General features: G+C 38.5%; 1 protein-coding gene across 2 annotated transcripts in view; it reads right to left on the bottom strand.

The window, feature by feature from the left end:
• SLC9A9 (solute carrier family 9 member A9) overlaps positions 1 to 16310 on the bottom strand; it is a 177959-nt gene that overhangs the window by 37454 nt on the left and 124195 nt on the right. For both annotated transcript variants that reach the window (XM_041475797.1, XM_041475796.1), the window contains exons 13-14: positions 7997 to 8045; positions 2830 to 2909 (exon numbers count right to left, since the gene is read on the bottom strand). In XM_041475797.1, coding sequence (XP_041331731.1) covers positions 2830 to 2909; positions 7997 to 8045 — 129 coding nt within the window. The remainder of the gene's footprint in view (positions 1 to 2829; positions 2910 to 7996; positions 8046 to 16310) is intronic.

Raw genomic sequence — 16310 nt, 5'->3', positions numbered from 1 at the left:
ATAGTTCTACCCCAGCATGGCATGTTATCTAAGATCACTGAACTAACTGGAAATCATGCATAATGACAGCAAGGAACAGCAAAACTTTTTGATTTCCTTAGTGATATTTTCTCCCTCTTGCTTTCCTCCTGTGAAATAAATATAGGTATAAGAGATGTTATTGCCAGAAGAGTGGGTAGATTTGTGTTAATGCCTAAGAGCAAATGTCAAACTATAGAAATGGCACAGTCTTGTATGCTTTCAAAGTACATGAACAGATATGTAGGCACACGGTTTGTGGTGATTGGGATGGGGCTGGCCCAGCCTCATCCCCAGTGGGCACAGCTGTGAGCAGCACTGACAGCAATGAGCCATGGAGTGCCCAGGGGCACTGACCAACACCAAAGGGAGCAGGGGGCACACAGGGGCAGGGCATCAGCATGAGGGGATAAAAGGCTGGGACAAAGAACGAGAAGGGCAGCTGCTTGCAGCCTTCTGAGGTGATCTGATGTTCCTCTGTATGGGCAGACACCTGAAGCCTTCTGATCAGGTATGGTGTCACTGTGTATGGGAGAATGCTTAAAGCCTTCTGAAATTGTATGATAATACTCTGTGTATTGTGGCTGTCTCAGCTGTGACACAGGTTATTAGTTTGCTGTATCTTTTCTTTGAAAACTTTATCATAGTCCTCTCTGCAATCTTGTACTGGGGACAAGTACTATGCTACATGGCAATTTCTTCTAAATCTAGCAATATGGCTTTATAATATTAGGTAGGGAAGGGCAAAAGAAAGTTTGGGTGAAGAATTTTTTTTTCCTTGAAAAGAACTCTTTCCTTGAAAAGACTATGTCTTTCAGAAATAGTCTTACCAAAGAAAAGCTTAGAGCTGTGAGTCACAGAATTAGTGGGTTGAACTATCATTCCATGCAGGAATATGGGCATACACTTTCAGGATTAGTGAAATGTAGATGTATTATTTGTAATAAATATATATTTTAGGGTAATGGCACAGCTACAATTGTTCAACATCTGAATTCTAAAGAAAGATTATTGCTTGACTGGTGGTAAGACTAAAACAAATAAATGTGTTCTTTAAAAAATTCTGTTTTTTAAAATCCCTTAAAATATTTTCTTGAAATGCAAAGGACATAGAAACCAGAATTTCTAGAATAAAGTATCAGGCACCCATATTCAAGATCTCTACCATACAGATAATCTCTGAGAAGTGGTGCTTCTGGTGCCTTCTACAGACTTTTCATTTTGCACATACTGCTGTCTGACTTTTTCACATTGGTTTCTCTTTCCCTCTTCTGCCTCTGTCCCTTGTTTTCCATCTCTGCCCTTGCTCTATTTCATGTCTTTAATTTATGCTTCTCTCCTGCTCCTGCCTTCCACATTTTTTGCTTGCTCTTTTCATATTTTTTTATCTTCAGAGGAAAAATTCCCCCTTCCCCCTCTCCCTGTTCATCTGTTCCTTCTGACTTATAGTTTCTAGGATATACCACCACCACAGGCTATTCCTTCTGAAAAAGGGGTGGTTAAAGCCAGTCTTGTTGGTACTCAACATTAACATTTAAACATATTTTCTCACTTCATATAACATTTACCTACTATTTCTATGTATTCTTGAAGAATTATCCAAGGGAAAAATTTTAATGCTAAGTGCTTTTTGGCCTTTAAAACTGCTTGAGTAGATGAATTAAGGAAAAACCATTCATTTCTAACCAAAAAGATGTTTTTCCATCAAAAGTCTCTTTGAAGGATAACTTCAGTTGAACTCTCCAAGGAAGCTGTATTCCCAAAGAATTCCTTTTTATCAGCTGAAATATTTCATTCTATTTTGCTGCAGCTGGTATCAGGACAAACACATATGTAGCCTGAACATTAATTTCTGCTCAACAGTGCAGGGTGACTGACCAATAGGAGTGCTGTTGGATAATGGAGACAGTATTTGCAGGGCTTTGCCTGCTCAGCTCCTGAGCCAGGATGCATGGAATTCAGCAGGTGAGCTTCTCTTGTATTCACTGTGTGTCTCTGCTAAAGGCTTGGGGGGGATTGTTGCTATGGGATCTCACTGGCAGCTGTGCAAAGCCTGTGCACAGTCAGTTTAAAATGACAATAAATCAGAATGGTAGTGTTTACAGTTTTTGCACAGGCATTAGTGTCAGACTGTATGTTCTGCCTTGGCTTAGGGAGGATGTTCTTTCATCACTTAAAATATTTTATTGAAAAGCAAAAGACATGGAAACCAGACTTCCTGGAGTAAAGCATCAGACACCCATATTCAGGGTCTGTACTACACATGCCTCAGCAGGAGTGTGAATAAAAGCACAAAGGAATCCAGGAGTTAGGAAGCATGAGTTTCAGGAAAGTTCTGGGAGCTTTTAATAATGGATACCTCTTTCTCTGTTTTATTAGAGGTGTGGGTAAACCAGTGTTGTCTTATTTTTTTGTTAGGTAGCTACTGCTTTCTGAGTATATGGTCAGGCAGCAGGCATCTGGCTGCTTCTGGCTCCAACCTCCTGGTTCCCCAAACACAGGATCTATACCCTGTCTAATTAATGATTGGATTAGTTTTATCCAGTTTTATCCAGGAAGGTTAATTAATTTAAATGAATTGTCTATATGCTACTGTAGCCCAGAGCTCCTTAACTTGTTCCCTCTTCCCATAGCCTCAGCATGGCTGGACCTTCTGTTGCCTTGGTCTTGCAAAATTTCTCCTTAGTAACACATTAAAATAGATTACACATTTGTTTTGGTTTTTAAAAGTAAAATAGTTTTTGATTCTTAAATATTTTAAGGCAAATATTAGTGAAACTCTCATTCATGATTTATAACAGAAAAGGATACTTGTGGTCAAAGCCATACCATATTCTGAACAGCCACGCACTCTCAGCTTTGGTTGTGTTTTTATCCAAGTTAGGTGCACTCTGCAAAATAAAGGAATGAAGTGAGAAGCATTTTTATAAAATAAATAAAACATGGAGTTCTGGTATTAAGAATACATGTCAGACCAAATTACAATTAAATGCACTTTTTTTCCTTTAATTTAAAAAGCTTTATTGTTGCACAAATGTCATCCCTGTGAATCAGTTCAGGAGAAAATTGGCTCATACAGCACATTTCTCATTGCTGCACTCATTGTAAGAATGTAGCATTTACTCTTATGAATGATTCCAATTTTTTTAAAGCAGTTGAGAAGTGCTATGCTCTGAGATCAATAAAACGATATTTTGATTTAATTGCCGTTGTGGGATTACTTCAGTTTACTCCTACAAGATCAGAGGCTGTTTGTGTATATCTAACAAAATGTCTTTCCCAAAGGGATTGAGATGTTCTCATAGCTAGGAAAGTCCTTTCTATACTTCTTTCCAAGGGGAGGGGAACATGAGTTGAATTAACAAGGCTCAAAATACCTTTCCACTCTGCAAGCTAATTCTGTAACCTGCTGCACAGGTTGAGAGATGGACTATCCTTTTCCTCAGGGTCCTAATTTGGAATAATAAATTAGGAACAGTTATCTGTACAAAGACAGCCAGTTTAGTCATACTCTAGGTATCACATCAGTACTAGTGGAAGAATTACTATCAGGATGAAATTTTGAATGGGATGGCCAGTTCTCTATGGATATTCAGCTGTTGTCTTGGTTTTGTTTTGTGGTAAGTTAGGTTAGTTTAAATGAGAATATTTTTATTTATGCACTTTTAAACCAATCAATGTGTTAATTTTCATGTTTTAATCTAATATATTAGAGTACTTTATAATAGACTAATATACATGTAAATTAGTGATGATAATGTCAATGATCTGACCCTCAAAAGTGTAAGGTCTAGTTCCCAGGCAACCTGTTCATGGGAGCTTTGGAACAATGGGAACATTGACGTCATTTAGTTTTGAATAAGGTTAGACAGAATCCATGCTGTAGCTGTTATGATTTTGCTAATGTGGTTGCACTGAACATGCAAATGCACCAAATAGGACAACTATTATTCTTGGGGTCTGTTTCCTTGTTAACTGAATTGAGTATTTTAGTGACTGTTCCCAGTAACTGGGGAAGCTGTGGGGGGAGGGGGGAGAAGGTGGTACTAATCCCTGACCAAGCAGCAGAACACTCTTCCAAGCTCTAAACACCTAAAAGTGCATTTTGGCAAGATAAAGATTGGGAAAAGGGTTCAAACATTTAAGCAGGAAGTGTGATTGTAGGCAAAATCTGTGTTAGGTCAGAACAACAAGAACACTGAATAAAGGAGAGGGAAAGACTTGAGCTCACAGGGGTAGAGGTGAGGAAGAGAAGGACAGACATGGAAATAAACATATTGTGGAGTGGGCTACTCGTGTGTGGAGCAGAGGACAGCTTGTTAAAAGCACAGTGAGCTCTGTAAATGGCCTGTGTCCTTTGTTTGAATGGTAATGTTGTTGTTGGTTAATTCCTCTTTCCAAGCTCATTGTACCTCTGGCTTCCTCTTAAGGAAAAAGGTTTCCTTGTTCAGGAAAATGATTTGTTGAAAGCAGTGGAGAAAGAGATCTACACAAGGGTATAATCCCCCAGGGATTTTCTGGTCCTGACCTGGACCTTCTTTTATTTCTAGTTTGACATGTTGCACCTTCCTCCTTTTGTCTGTGAAATCTGTGTTGTGTTATCAGCTTTTGCAGTAGTGGGAATCTGGGTGGTTATCTGGAGTGCAGCCCCTGCAGAAACAGTGCAAGGGAGAACAGGAGATGTTGGTGTGAATGTTTCAGGGCTCTCACAGGTCCTTGGATCCTATTTTGGATCCTATGATTTTAAAGAGTAACTTTTCACTTTCCCTGCAGTTCAGAGAGGTAAAAGTATTTCTCTCTGGGAAGGGAAAATGCCAAAGTTTTTCACATCTCTTTTTCCATATGGGAATTGCCCATATGGAGATTGCTCTCATTAGTCCTTGCAATAAATTCACCAACCAGCTGGCAGATGAAACTGATGAGAACAGTGTAACTAAATTCCTTATTATACTTACAAAGACGTAGGGACAGTTAAATAAAGTATGCAGATTAGCTTGACAGAAATGATATTGATAAGCATTTTGCATGCTATTTATTTTTTTCCTGAGATCAATAGCATATCTTCAGCATTTTTTCTGAAGTGCTTGTAGAAAATATATTGTTACCCTCTTTCAACTGAAGTTAACATAGCAGAATTTGAGATACATAAGCTATGTGAACGAAATATGCTACTGACTGTCTTTTTTAATGGGAATTTAGTTAAATAGCTCACTGCCATAAAGCTTTTGCCTTTTTTAAATAGACCAACTTTGTAACTATGCTTAGTGATTGTGTGCTGGCATTTTGCTTTTCAGAGTTAGCTTTTGCTGTTTATACACTGCATGTACATGATATGCAGCCAAGTGGTTTGTTTTTACATGCTATTTTCTATACAATAATATATATTATTTTAGTATGTATTTTGTAATTTCTTTCAGAACTAAGTTATGACAGTCCATCACTAAGTAAATGGGTATAGATATGAGGATACTTCCTTTTGCTTGTGCTCATGCTGTGATAATGATTTAATGATAAATTTAAGGGTGGCAAGACAATTGAAACTGAGATATGCTTTTGATGGATCATGGTATGGTGAAGTGCAGGTGTTAATTATACACGAAGAGGCTCTACAACTTTTCTAGGGAAGGAGCTCTGGTCTTACAAATTGAACTGGAATTTGCTGCCAGCTGACTGCCAAAATTATTGGTTCAGGTAGCCCAAAACAGAGCATAATCAGAAGTTTAGAAATAACTGTGTACATAGATTTATTGAAGAAATCAAATCTCTTCACAGAAAATTGAATTTTTGGGAGGCAAAGGAAAGAAGGGAGAAAAAGATAAGGAGGTAAGGAAGGGAAAGGGTTTTGCAGTCATAGAACTGCTGTTGCACCTGACACAGTACCCCTGAGGTGGAAGGTCTTTAAGGCTTATTTTGCCCCTAAAAAAAACTTCTAGGTATAGTTACAGACATGGACTGAGATGCTCCCACAGCAAGGTACCCATGTCCTGGTAGTTAGAGTGGTTACAGAGGAGCTAAATTCAAATCTCAGTAGCAGACCTTGTAGCTTTCCCATTCTGGCTGAGTGCTCTGACTGAGCAGGGAGAAGCCTAGAGGTTTCTTTTCCATTAATTTTTGCTCTCTTTTAAACATCTTGTTCTTGAAGATATTTCATTCTTATTTCTGGAACAATCTCCCCTGAAGCTTCAATTAACAGCACTGAGAGTGGGCACGTGGTTCAAAGTTCATCTGGGCAAAAGCTTTCACTGGCAGTGGGGGAGGTACTGGCACCTGACCTGTTATTTGTGCAGGGATAGATGTGTAGGAAAATCAACTGCTTCCACTGTGAAAACACAGTAACTTAGGAAGAAACTAAGTAATGAAAGGTAAACTAAATCAAAACATCGTTTTGGAAATAAAGGGAAAGAAAAGAGAAACACAGGGGAAGAAGAAGAATGAGAGAGAGATGAGAGCAGAGAGAAAATTAGAAGAAACAACCTGACTTGAGTAACTATGATAGGTACTGAGTTAAAACAGTGAGTGCTCCAGAGAATGCAGCAAAAGTCTGAATTACTAAAACATTGAGATGTCAAATATAAAAAAAAGTCAGACAAATGAAAATAAAATACCATGGGAGGAGGGAAGACTAATCAGAACAGCAAGACTATTTTCCAAGGTATAATATACTACTGTAAGAAATGCTAAACTGGACATGATAGGGCATGAAAAATGTTGTATTTATTTACACCTTCTGTGTTGTATTGCTCAGTTTTGTCAGAAGGGATAGGTGTTAATTCACAGAGCACGGCTGGGACACTGGATGTGTTACTGTTGTAAATAAACATTATTATTTTTGTTTTCAGTAAAAGAATGAGAAAATTAGATGCCTAGCAGCCTCTGAAGAAATCAGGTTTTTGCAAAACATGCATTCAGTCAACTTTATGCTGCATTCTGCATTCCCTGATCTTTGATAATTCATGAGTGCTGAAAAGCAGAAAATTTCTGCAAGTCTGTATCTCTCTACTCCAGTCAAGAATAGACTATGGTTCTGCGTCCTGCTCTTGTTCAGAATTTGGAGGCAGAGGCATTGGAGAATTCCTACCAAGATGCTTAGGAAAGTGAATTTAGCATGAGTCTCCTCATATTCAGAATAAAACAGTGCCTTGCTATGGTGAAATGAAGGGATATGCTAAACCTTTATGAACAGTGATTGTGCTGTAAAATGAAAGATGTGGTCATTGTAAGTAATATTGGTTTTCCTTCTTTTAAAAGAAACAATAGGATAATTAGGCACCTGAATTCTACTTGTTACAATGAAAATTGAGATTCACCTTATGTGCCTTCAGAAACGTGCCAATGTGTAAATGTTAGGAATATTCAGTTCATAAGATATATTAAAGTTTTGCCTAATGGTATCTCTGATATATTTTGAAAAGAATAAAGTACCTTATATCTTCCTCAGCTTATTTTCTACATTTATGTTACTGTTGGATGATTTAAATTTCAGTTCCAGTTGTGTTGTCTGAAAGGGTGCATGGGATGGTATCACCAGCATTAGGCACTTGTTGGCTTTTTGCTTTGTCATCGTCAGTTGAACTGTGGCTGTTCCTCAGTCCCCCTGCTGTTCCACCCACTGTGCCGAGCCACAGGTCATGGCTCTGTGCATTGACTCTACAGATTCCTCCTGCTGCTGCAGGCAGTGCTGCAGCTGAAACTGCACCATATATATATATATATGACAAAAAAATGGAAAGGCACAGATGAACAGCTGCAGCTTGTTCAGGAGCCCCCTTTCACAATGTACTCAGGCTTCCATGTGAAAAATAACTGAAAAATATTTTCATACACCTGACCTACTAGAGTTGAGCATTACACATTCTCCTCTTTAATTCTGAGGGATTAAATGGTGTTCTGAGATGTCTCATTTCCACAGATGCAGTCATGATCTGCCAAACATCGAACACTTTTACATTCAGCATGTATGTCCAAAAGCCTGACATACCTGGCTCGCAGCTCTAGCTTTCAGATCTTCATCTGGATCTACGCCAACTCTGTAAAAAAACCCAAAAAACCAAACCTGAGGACATATGGTAATGATCTGGTGTATATTAGACAGCTTTGAGTGTAAAAATGTTTCTTGTGTCACTCATTTCTTACTAGGTGAGAAATGAGGAGAAGAGCTGGGAAAACGTTAGGATCACTTTTTAAATTAAGGAAGTTCTGAAGTTTTTAGAAAACTTAAGTTTCCATGTAACTGCCACTCCTAACACCTGAGACTAGATCTTTATCCTGGCTCTGATCCATCTCTGGGGAGAGACAATCAAGCTGTTACCCTGTGCTAGGAAATGCTTAATTGCTGTCAGAAGAGCAGGGCTGAGGTACTGCAGTTGGAAGTGGAGGATGGGATTGCAGAACCTGTGTGTCTTGACTGTGCTGCATTATGGATCTCTTGAAGCACTTGGAAAAGGCTTTACTTGGCACACCAGGTACAGGGAAGCAACCCAGAAGGGAGAGGAGACTGCAGGGAGTGATGTACAAGATGATGATAACCTGGGTGGCACTTTCCCATCCGATATGGATGGGAAAAAAATAAAATTGGCTGTTTAAAGTGGTGCGGTTTAAAGGAAGAATTGACATATTTTGATTAGGGCTGATACTCAGAGCTGAGGAGAAACGCAATTGACAAATGTTTTAAGTCGAACAACAGAGGCTTGTGCTGATGAAAGACACAAGAAAGCATGGAAAGCAGTGAGGGATGATAAAAAATACACCTTACTATCTCCCAAATCTGAAGTCCACAGCTAAGGTGACCAACAACCCCCATGTGCCTCGCAAGCTCGAGGTAGCTCGTGCTAGCAGGTCCACTAAGGCAAACCAGAACTTACTGATGAAAAAATGTAGTCTTTCACTAGATATTAATTTATGGCCAGTATACTGGTTTTCTGATAATATTAATTTTTGAGTGTAGTTTTAATTTTTGAGTATAATTTTGCTTTTGGTAATAACACATCACATTATATTTTAAAATAGTATTTAATATTAACAATTGCATACCGCAACATTCTTTCCTGTGAATGTTATGCATACACTATTATTGAACTGGAGACAATGACAGGAATTATATGCAAAGCAGATGCTTTTTATATGTAAATACTGAATGGACAAAAAAAAAGATATTTCTTTCTATCATAGCTCTAGAACTTCAACAAACCTGAGTCCTTCAGGCATAAATATTTCTGTCTTTTTATTAAAAATAACCATCCTGGTGGTGACTCAACAAAGAGAATGAATAGCAGATTCTCTTTCTTTTCTTTTCTTTTTTTTTTTTTTTTTTTTCCTCTTGGCCCTTAAATTGCAAGGAAAAGCTTCTGATGATACTAACCCTATTCATTAGTTTGGAATAAAGCAAGTAAGGTATTTCCATTTCATTAAAATGGAAACATTTACATATGAAAAAGAAAAGAATCATTACCCAGAGGTTTAACCATCTATCTGACAGTGGGTTTATCATTGCCATGTGCAGAACAGAAGTGTCTGGGCCTTATCTGTGCTCAGCCCTGTAAAACAGAGCAGGGTGAGACAGCCCTGCCCTGCAGAGGCTGCAGGGTAAGGACCGTGGCTGCACTGAAGGTGCAGCAGTGGCACAAATGCGAGTGCTGTGCTCCCAAACTCATAACCCAGGTCAGAATCAGAAAGCCAATCTGTTTCCTGAGCACAGGCACTGTTTATTAGACTGTGCTGATTCATTAGATGTGTGCACCAGCACCTGGCCAAGATAAACCCACCAGCAGCACATCAGCTGGAGACTGCAGAGCTCTGGAAGTAAAAAAATCCAATATATTTACATGTGATAGGTGCAGCTGAAAGGCAGGCATGCAGCAAAGACTTCCCAACACTCTTTTTAATGAGCTTAAGTTGAGCTCAAAAAAAGGTCACTTCTGGGACAGAAGTAATTTAGCCTTCATGCAGTTCTCACCTTACTGGAGCTGAGAAAACAGCACTTCTGGCTGACTGTGTATTGGAGTTGTGATGTGTTATAAAAGACTGAGCTAAGACAACAGAAAACATTTCACCCAGGACTCAAAGGACTGTAATAGCAAATGGGAAAAGGGGGAGGCCATGGGGATGGTAGGACCAGAGTTTCTGGCTGTGATATTGATTCAGTAGCGGGGATATAACTAATAGCTAATTCCACTGACAGCAGGAATTAACTGGTAAATTTTTTTCCAGAGTTCTGCAGAATTTGTGGTGTGCTGAAGCTTCTCTGCATCTATAATTTCTCATCTTTATAGCTACAGAGACAGCTAGACATTTTGCTTTGTTTATTCTGCAGACAACAGATTATTATAATACAGCACAAATGAAGATTCTCACATGACATCCTAGCAGGAGTATTACATTTAAAGCTAGAAAAAAAAGCAACAATAAATAAGGATTTCAGCCTTAGGTTTTTCATGTATGAAAATGAAAAGAAGGCTTCTATCCCACATGAATTTACTGAGCCTGAGCTGACACTTTTTTTGGACTGTTCTTTGCCCTCATTTAAAATACATGGTCAGATGTAATTGCTGTTTTTCTCATGGAATAGTATCTCACTACTGGGAGTTATTCTGGATACCACAATATTACCAAGTGATTTAAAGTCCTGTGGGAAAAGAACCAAATTATTCTTTGCATTATATGGGAGATTTCTTTAATGCATTAAAATAGCAATATGTTTCTGTAATTTTATGAAGTATGAGCTATGTAAACTCAGTCCAGTCAGTTCTGAAATTGTGGCTAATTATTTAATATCCAACCATAGGCTTTGTAGCCTAATATCATGCCCCTAGGATTGCAAATCATGGTCTTCTAGAATTAGCTCTGATACATTTGTCATGAAGTAGAATTTAATATTTCTAAATATTGAAAAAACAAAATATACCAAATTATATGAGACAGTCAAGATGACTGAAATTAATCATAGATATGCACTTCGAGTTTACAACCTTGAATTCTTCAAAAGGCCTGCTAGATCTAATGCTATTGCCAGTAGAATTTGCAAGATTAAAATATGTATGAACTACTGTAACTGCCTCTAAGAAATACCCTGATAATATTTGTACAAACATCTTTCCCCTTTTAACATTTTCAGGTTTCCATTCCTGTGAGATCTCATGGATGCTCAGAAAAAAATTTAGTTAGTATTTTTTCTCTTTTCTTGCTCTCAACTTTTCTCTATTCTCCTGTTGTCTTTTACTTCCTGCAGCCTCTCTTCTGTCCTTCTGTCCCACTTTCCCTGGCTGCTCTCTGTTCCTTGTTTGTCTTCTAAATATTATATGCTTTTATTTCTGCCTATTTCTGCATCTTATTCCATACATTAAACATTAGGATGATTTCTCTTCCATGAAGACAAATTCAAAGACTTCTTAATCAGTTCTACACTGCAGTGAAGTTTACTTTATATGTTTAGATAGGCTTTACTAATACCTCAGGTCCAAATGCCCTAGATAGGGAGGAAATCAAACCTCTGACAACTTCTTTGTATTCTCCTTTTCAGGATTTTTGGGTGGGGAATTGGGGTGTGGTAGGGCATGTGTCATGGTTTTTTGTTTTTAAATAAGTACTGGATCAAAACCTGGATTCAGAGAATGCTTCCAGTTGCTCTGCTCAAAACATGGAAGGGAAGCTTTTGACTTCAGCCATCCTCTAGCAATTAGGCCCAAGAATTGCTGGGAACTGTGCATTAATCTGCACAAGTACCCCTTGCAGTGGATGGGATTTAAATCCCTGTGTGCTATCAAGTGCATCATTTTTTTAGCAAGAGTCAGAATGTGTTTGGTAATAAGAGAAGGAATTTGTCACTGAATACAAAGCAGTTGATAACATCTTTCCTTAGGTGGTTTGAAAAGAAAATGGATGGGAAGATAAATCCCAAATTGCCAGGGGAATCAGTAGTAAGAAATACACACCCAATCCCTAGGAATACTGAGTAGTAAATCACTATTCAGGCATTGCAAAATCACCACAAAATCAACAGGGTAGGATAAAATATCTGCTTTCTACAGTGAAATCACACAAAACCCTGTACAGACTCATATCTTCATGAGGATCTAGGCACTCAGAGCAGAACTGTTGGTGTCTATACTTACAAGTGTGATTCTCAGCCCTCCCTCACTTTAAGTGCTGGGAAGTCTGCAAATAGAGACATTTCTCTAAAATCTGAATTCTAATTACAGAAATTGTCCTTCTGGGCCTACATAGTTTTTCTGTACTGGCACAGCAAGGCCTGGTTTGTGCAAGTTAGATCTTGCTTGCAGACCTAGACTAGACCTACCTAGACCAGACTAGACCTACCTAGTCTGGTTTGCAGCTCCCATGGACTCACATGGTTTAGGTGTGCCCAGGCTGAGACAGCCAGGACTGCTTTTACTTGGAACCTTGTTCTGAGAGCATATAATTAATTCTATCTAGCAGAAGCCCCTAGAAAAATTGTTTATATCTGTATTATTTAATGCAGCTAATGATTTAATGAACAAAAGATCAAACCTGGGAAAGAGAATTATCTCCTAATGCAAGTAGCAATCATCCCCTGATCTAAATATAAGATGGTAAACGTGTAACTGGTGGAACAGGACATCACTGAGCTGTCACATAAGGGTCAGGATCAGCCAAGTGTCCTCTGTATCCTTTTCTACACCAGTGTGGAAACAAAGCCAGTACAAGAGGTGTGAAAAGTCTGGCATCTCTGTCCATTTCTGGCCTCGTAGTATGAAATGGGGATAACAACACCTCATTTAGTTTGTAAGTACACATCCTTTATTATGTTTGTACAAAATCTAGCACAGCTGTGTTTTTGTTTAGAGCTCCAAGAGTGCTGCTGTAAGTTAATTAATAACAAGATTGGCTTCTTTGCTTGTCAAAGGTTTCACTGAAAGAACTCACTTTGTCAGTGCAATGGCCTCAGCCTTCCACTGGCTGTCTCACTGTACCTAAACCAGTCCTGAAGCCTCAGCTTATATCTCAAAAGCTACACATCCCAGGAAGGGTTTTTTGAGTAAGTGATTTAGAACCCAATTTTCCAAGATGGCCATTAAACAGCATTTGCAACAGGAGTCTTGAATATTTTTGCATTAATAAATCTCAAGCTTGTAGCTATCCATCATCAGCATATTGCATTCAGTACAGAATTATTAACTGTAAAGAATAGAAACATGAGCAAAATAAAAAAAAAAAGGTTGCTTCATGATCTCTAATAAATCATTGTAATTGAAATTAAAAAACCTTCAGGATAAATAATGATTTCTTAGGACATTATTCTTGTCCATGTGGCAGTAAGTGTGATGTGTATTCCTAACAAACTGATACCTAAAATCTGCTTTTGCTTCTAGATTGCTCTATTGCTGCTACATGTTGCCTTTTCTGTGGATTGATGCTGTCAAAAACATCTGGTTTTTATATTTCATTGACAAACCCATGAGGAACTGTGGCATGAGTATAGATCTTCAAAGTTCAGCTCAAGCTGATTTGGTTAATAAATGACAACACTTCAGTTTGAGTTTAAGGCAAGAGTAATCACTAGCATCTCACAGCAGAAAGAACAAATCAGTTTCATTTCATGCTGAAAAGGTTAAAAGAAATTAGCAGGTAAATGATGCTTCCTAAATGGTTATGACAGCTGTTTGTCATGTAGCTAATGCTTTCTATATGCAACATATTGAAATAGAATGAAAAGTATAATTTTAAATTTGTTGAATCATATAAGAGGTAAAAGTGATATAGTTTGACTTTTGAACTTGGAATTTCATAAATTTCAAAACTGGTAAGATAATTTTAAAAAAATGCTAAACATTTGTTCTGTGGTCAAAGTCTATGCACCATCTTTGGTGGGCAAATGGAGAACTGCTTGGTTGCAGAATTGATAGTTAAATTAATACACCTGTATGAATGGTGTCCAAAGAAAAGTGGGGTGAAATGCATGAAAATAATGGGTAAAAGCAAATGGAAGATAGGGCTGAAGAAAGAACTGCAGCGCTTTATAGGACATCCACAAGTAATAGTTTCTAGATGTGACCTTAATCAAAAAGATTTTGAAATTGAGAGTCATGTCACTGCATAAAATTTTACCACTTTCTTACAGCTGTGCAGCTCTGTGAAGAAAATGCTAAAGTTTAAAAAAAGATGATGGCTTCCATTTACATTATGAACTTATTTGCAGAGCAGCCAGAATTATGAACTGGATCTGTAGATAGCTGGTATCTGATCCTCCATTCTGATAATCCTATTTTATCTTAATATTGGGGCAGGGGCACTAAAATGGTATGGACACTCTGGAGTCACAAAGTACATCTGCATGGCAGAATGCAATATGAGATGTTTTTCAGTCATGGGAGCAGGGCACTCCAGTTGGGGCAGGGGCACTAAAATGGTATGGACACTCTGGAGTCACAAAGTGCACTCCAGCGCAGCATCCTGAGCAGCAGTGATTTACACCCCTACAGTGTTTTTGGCACACATGGTAGATTATCAATGTTATTGTGCTGTGTGACTATCCCTGTAGAGGAATCAGGTGTCTTGCTTGAAAATATGAACCTAAGTTGAGTCAAATTAACATAATTTAACTTCTGTAGAATTTTTAGAAATCATCATTTGTAGTAATATCAATGCACATGAATAAATTGGAAAAAAATCAGCATGAAAGTTGGCAGCAACCAAGATAACATAAACTTCTGGTGACAATGTCAGAACTGGAATGAGTTTTCAGGTTTAAGGAAGGATTATTATAATAGATTCTATGACAGAATAAAAGGTGTTATTGTTTGTTATGACACTCAGGCTTGTTACATCAAAGATCATCAAATCTAGATGGATGGGAAGTGCAAGTAGTACATTTATGTCCACAGATTACACTGAATAATAATTACACAGATTACACTGAATTCCCTGTCAAATTGGAAAAATAGCAGCTACTGACTGTGCCAGACCCACTCTACACCAGTACCATGCAACTCACAGCACAAGGCTGCAGGTCAGCTCAGCACTTCTTCTTCTTCAGGCAGTGGCTGCAGGGGGTTCCTGTTTCAAGTGTGATGCTGAAAAATGCAGGGCTTCACAAGTTTTACATCCCTGTGTCCATATGTACATGTGTCCTTAGGGACCCAAACTCACAGTTGCTTCCTGCCTCTGATACAAAGTGAATGCGTGGGAAATTTGATTTCTGTGCTTTCTCTTAGAACTGTTTGATTTCACAATAATTGTACAATTAAATATATTCAGTATGTGGTTCAAAGACAACTAGTGAAACCCATAGACCCTTGCAGCAATGTTAAATATCCTCTTGGGACATCTGCTGATCCAACAGTATTTTACTTCTTTTACTTCCCCCTGCCTTCCCCCCACCCTTCCCCATCTTTTGATTTTGGTTTTCCTATTAATATATGCTTATATCATAGGTTGTTCCTGTACCTTTCATTGCACTGTGGTAGGTGATCCAGCTATCACCTTCTACTTTGGTGTGTATAGCTCGCTTTGCTAAGTAACAACTCACTTGCATGTCTTATTTTTCTACTTCAGCCTTAGGGAGAAGAAAAATCTGTCAAAAAATTATATTTTTAGTAATCTATGTTTAGATTAATAAACTTTCTATTCTAAAAGTATGTGGAAAACACCACCATTTCTCCCTCTTTTTTTATATCCTTGCTTGGAAAACACATCTCAGATGCAATTGTTTTTCTAGGAACCTGGCAATGTTCAGATCCCTCTGGCAGTTTGGCAAATTCTTGTTCTGTTGTCCCTTCCCCAGGAAGGACTGGTCTGTGTGTCATGTGCTTGTATGTGAGCCCTTCCACTCTCCCTGTACCAAAAGAGCAGGGTTTTGTTCTAATCTGTTCTTATCCTAAGATGCCCCCACTGGTTTTTGAGCAGGCTCTGGGTTGCAGTGTGTGAGAGGAGGTTTCCCCAGGGCTGGGCACAGCTCTCCCAGCTCCCAGTCAAGCAAGGTCCCCGGTGTCATTGATTTCCCAGGGAGCACAGTTACACCAGCACTCTGTCTTTCCTAAGACAGTTTCCCTGATACTTTTGCCAGCTTCTCAGCATTTCTGAGTTATACTGGGATGTGGTGGTCATTTTAACTTTCCATTTATGATTGTGCTGGCATCACTCATCAGCCTGGGTTTCATTGGCATTACCTGAGGCTGGCACTCACTGCCATTGCTGTCATTTACTCACTGAAAGAAAGAGATCATTTTGTGTACCTCATTTATGTAAAACCTGAGATCTGTAGAACAAGGTAAGCACTTTACTGCCTGCTTTTCAAGCATTTAGATTCTGTCTATAAT

Source organism: Pyrgilauda ruficollis, unplaced genomic scaffold (genome assembly GCF_017590135.1).
Source record: "Pyrgilauda ruficollis isolate IOZ18807 unplaced genomic scaffold, ASM1759013v1 scaffold36, whole genome shotgun sequence".
In the NCBI taxonomy this organism is placed as follows: Eukaryota; Metazoa; Chordata; class Aves; order Passeriformes; family Passeridae; genus Pyrgilauda; species Pyrgilauda ruficollis.
The sequence above is the reverse complement of the archived record's forward strand: the minus strand, read 5'-3'. Positions and strand labels throughout refer to the sequence as shown.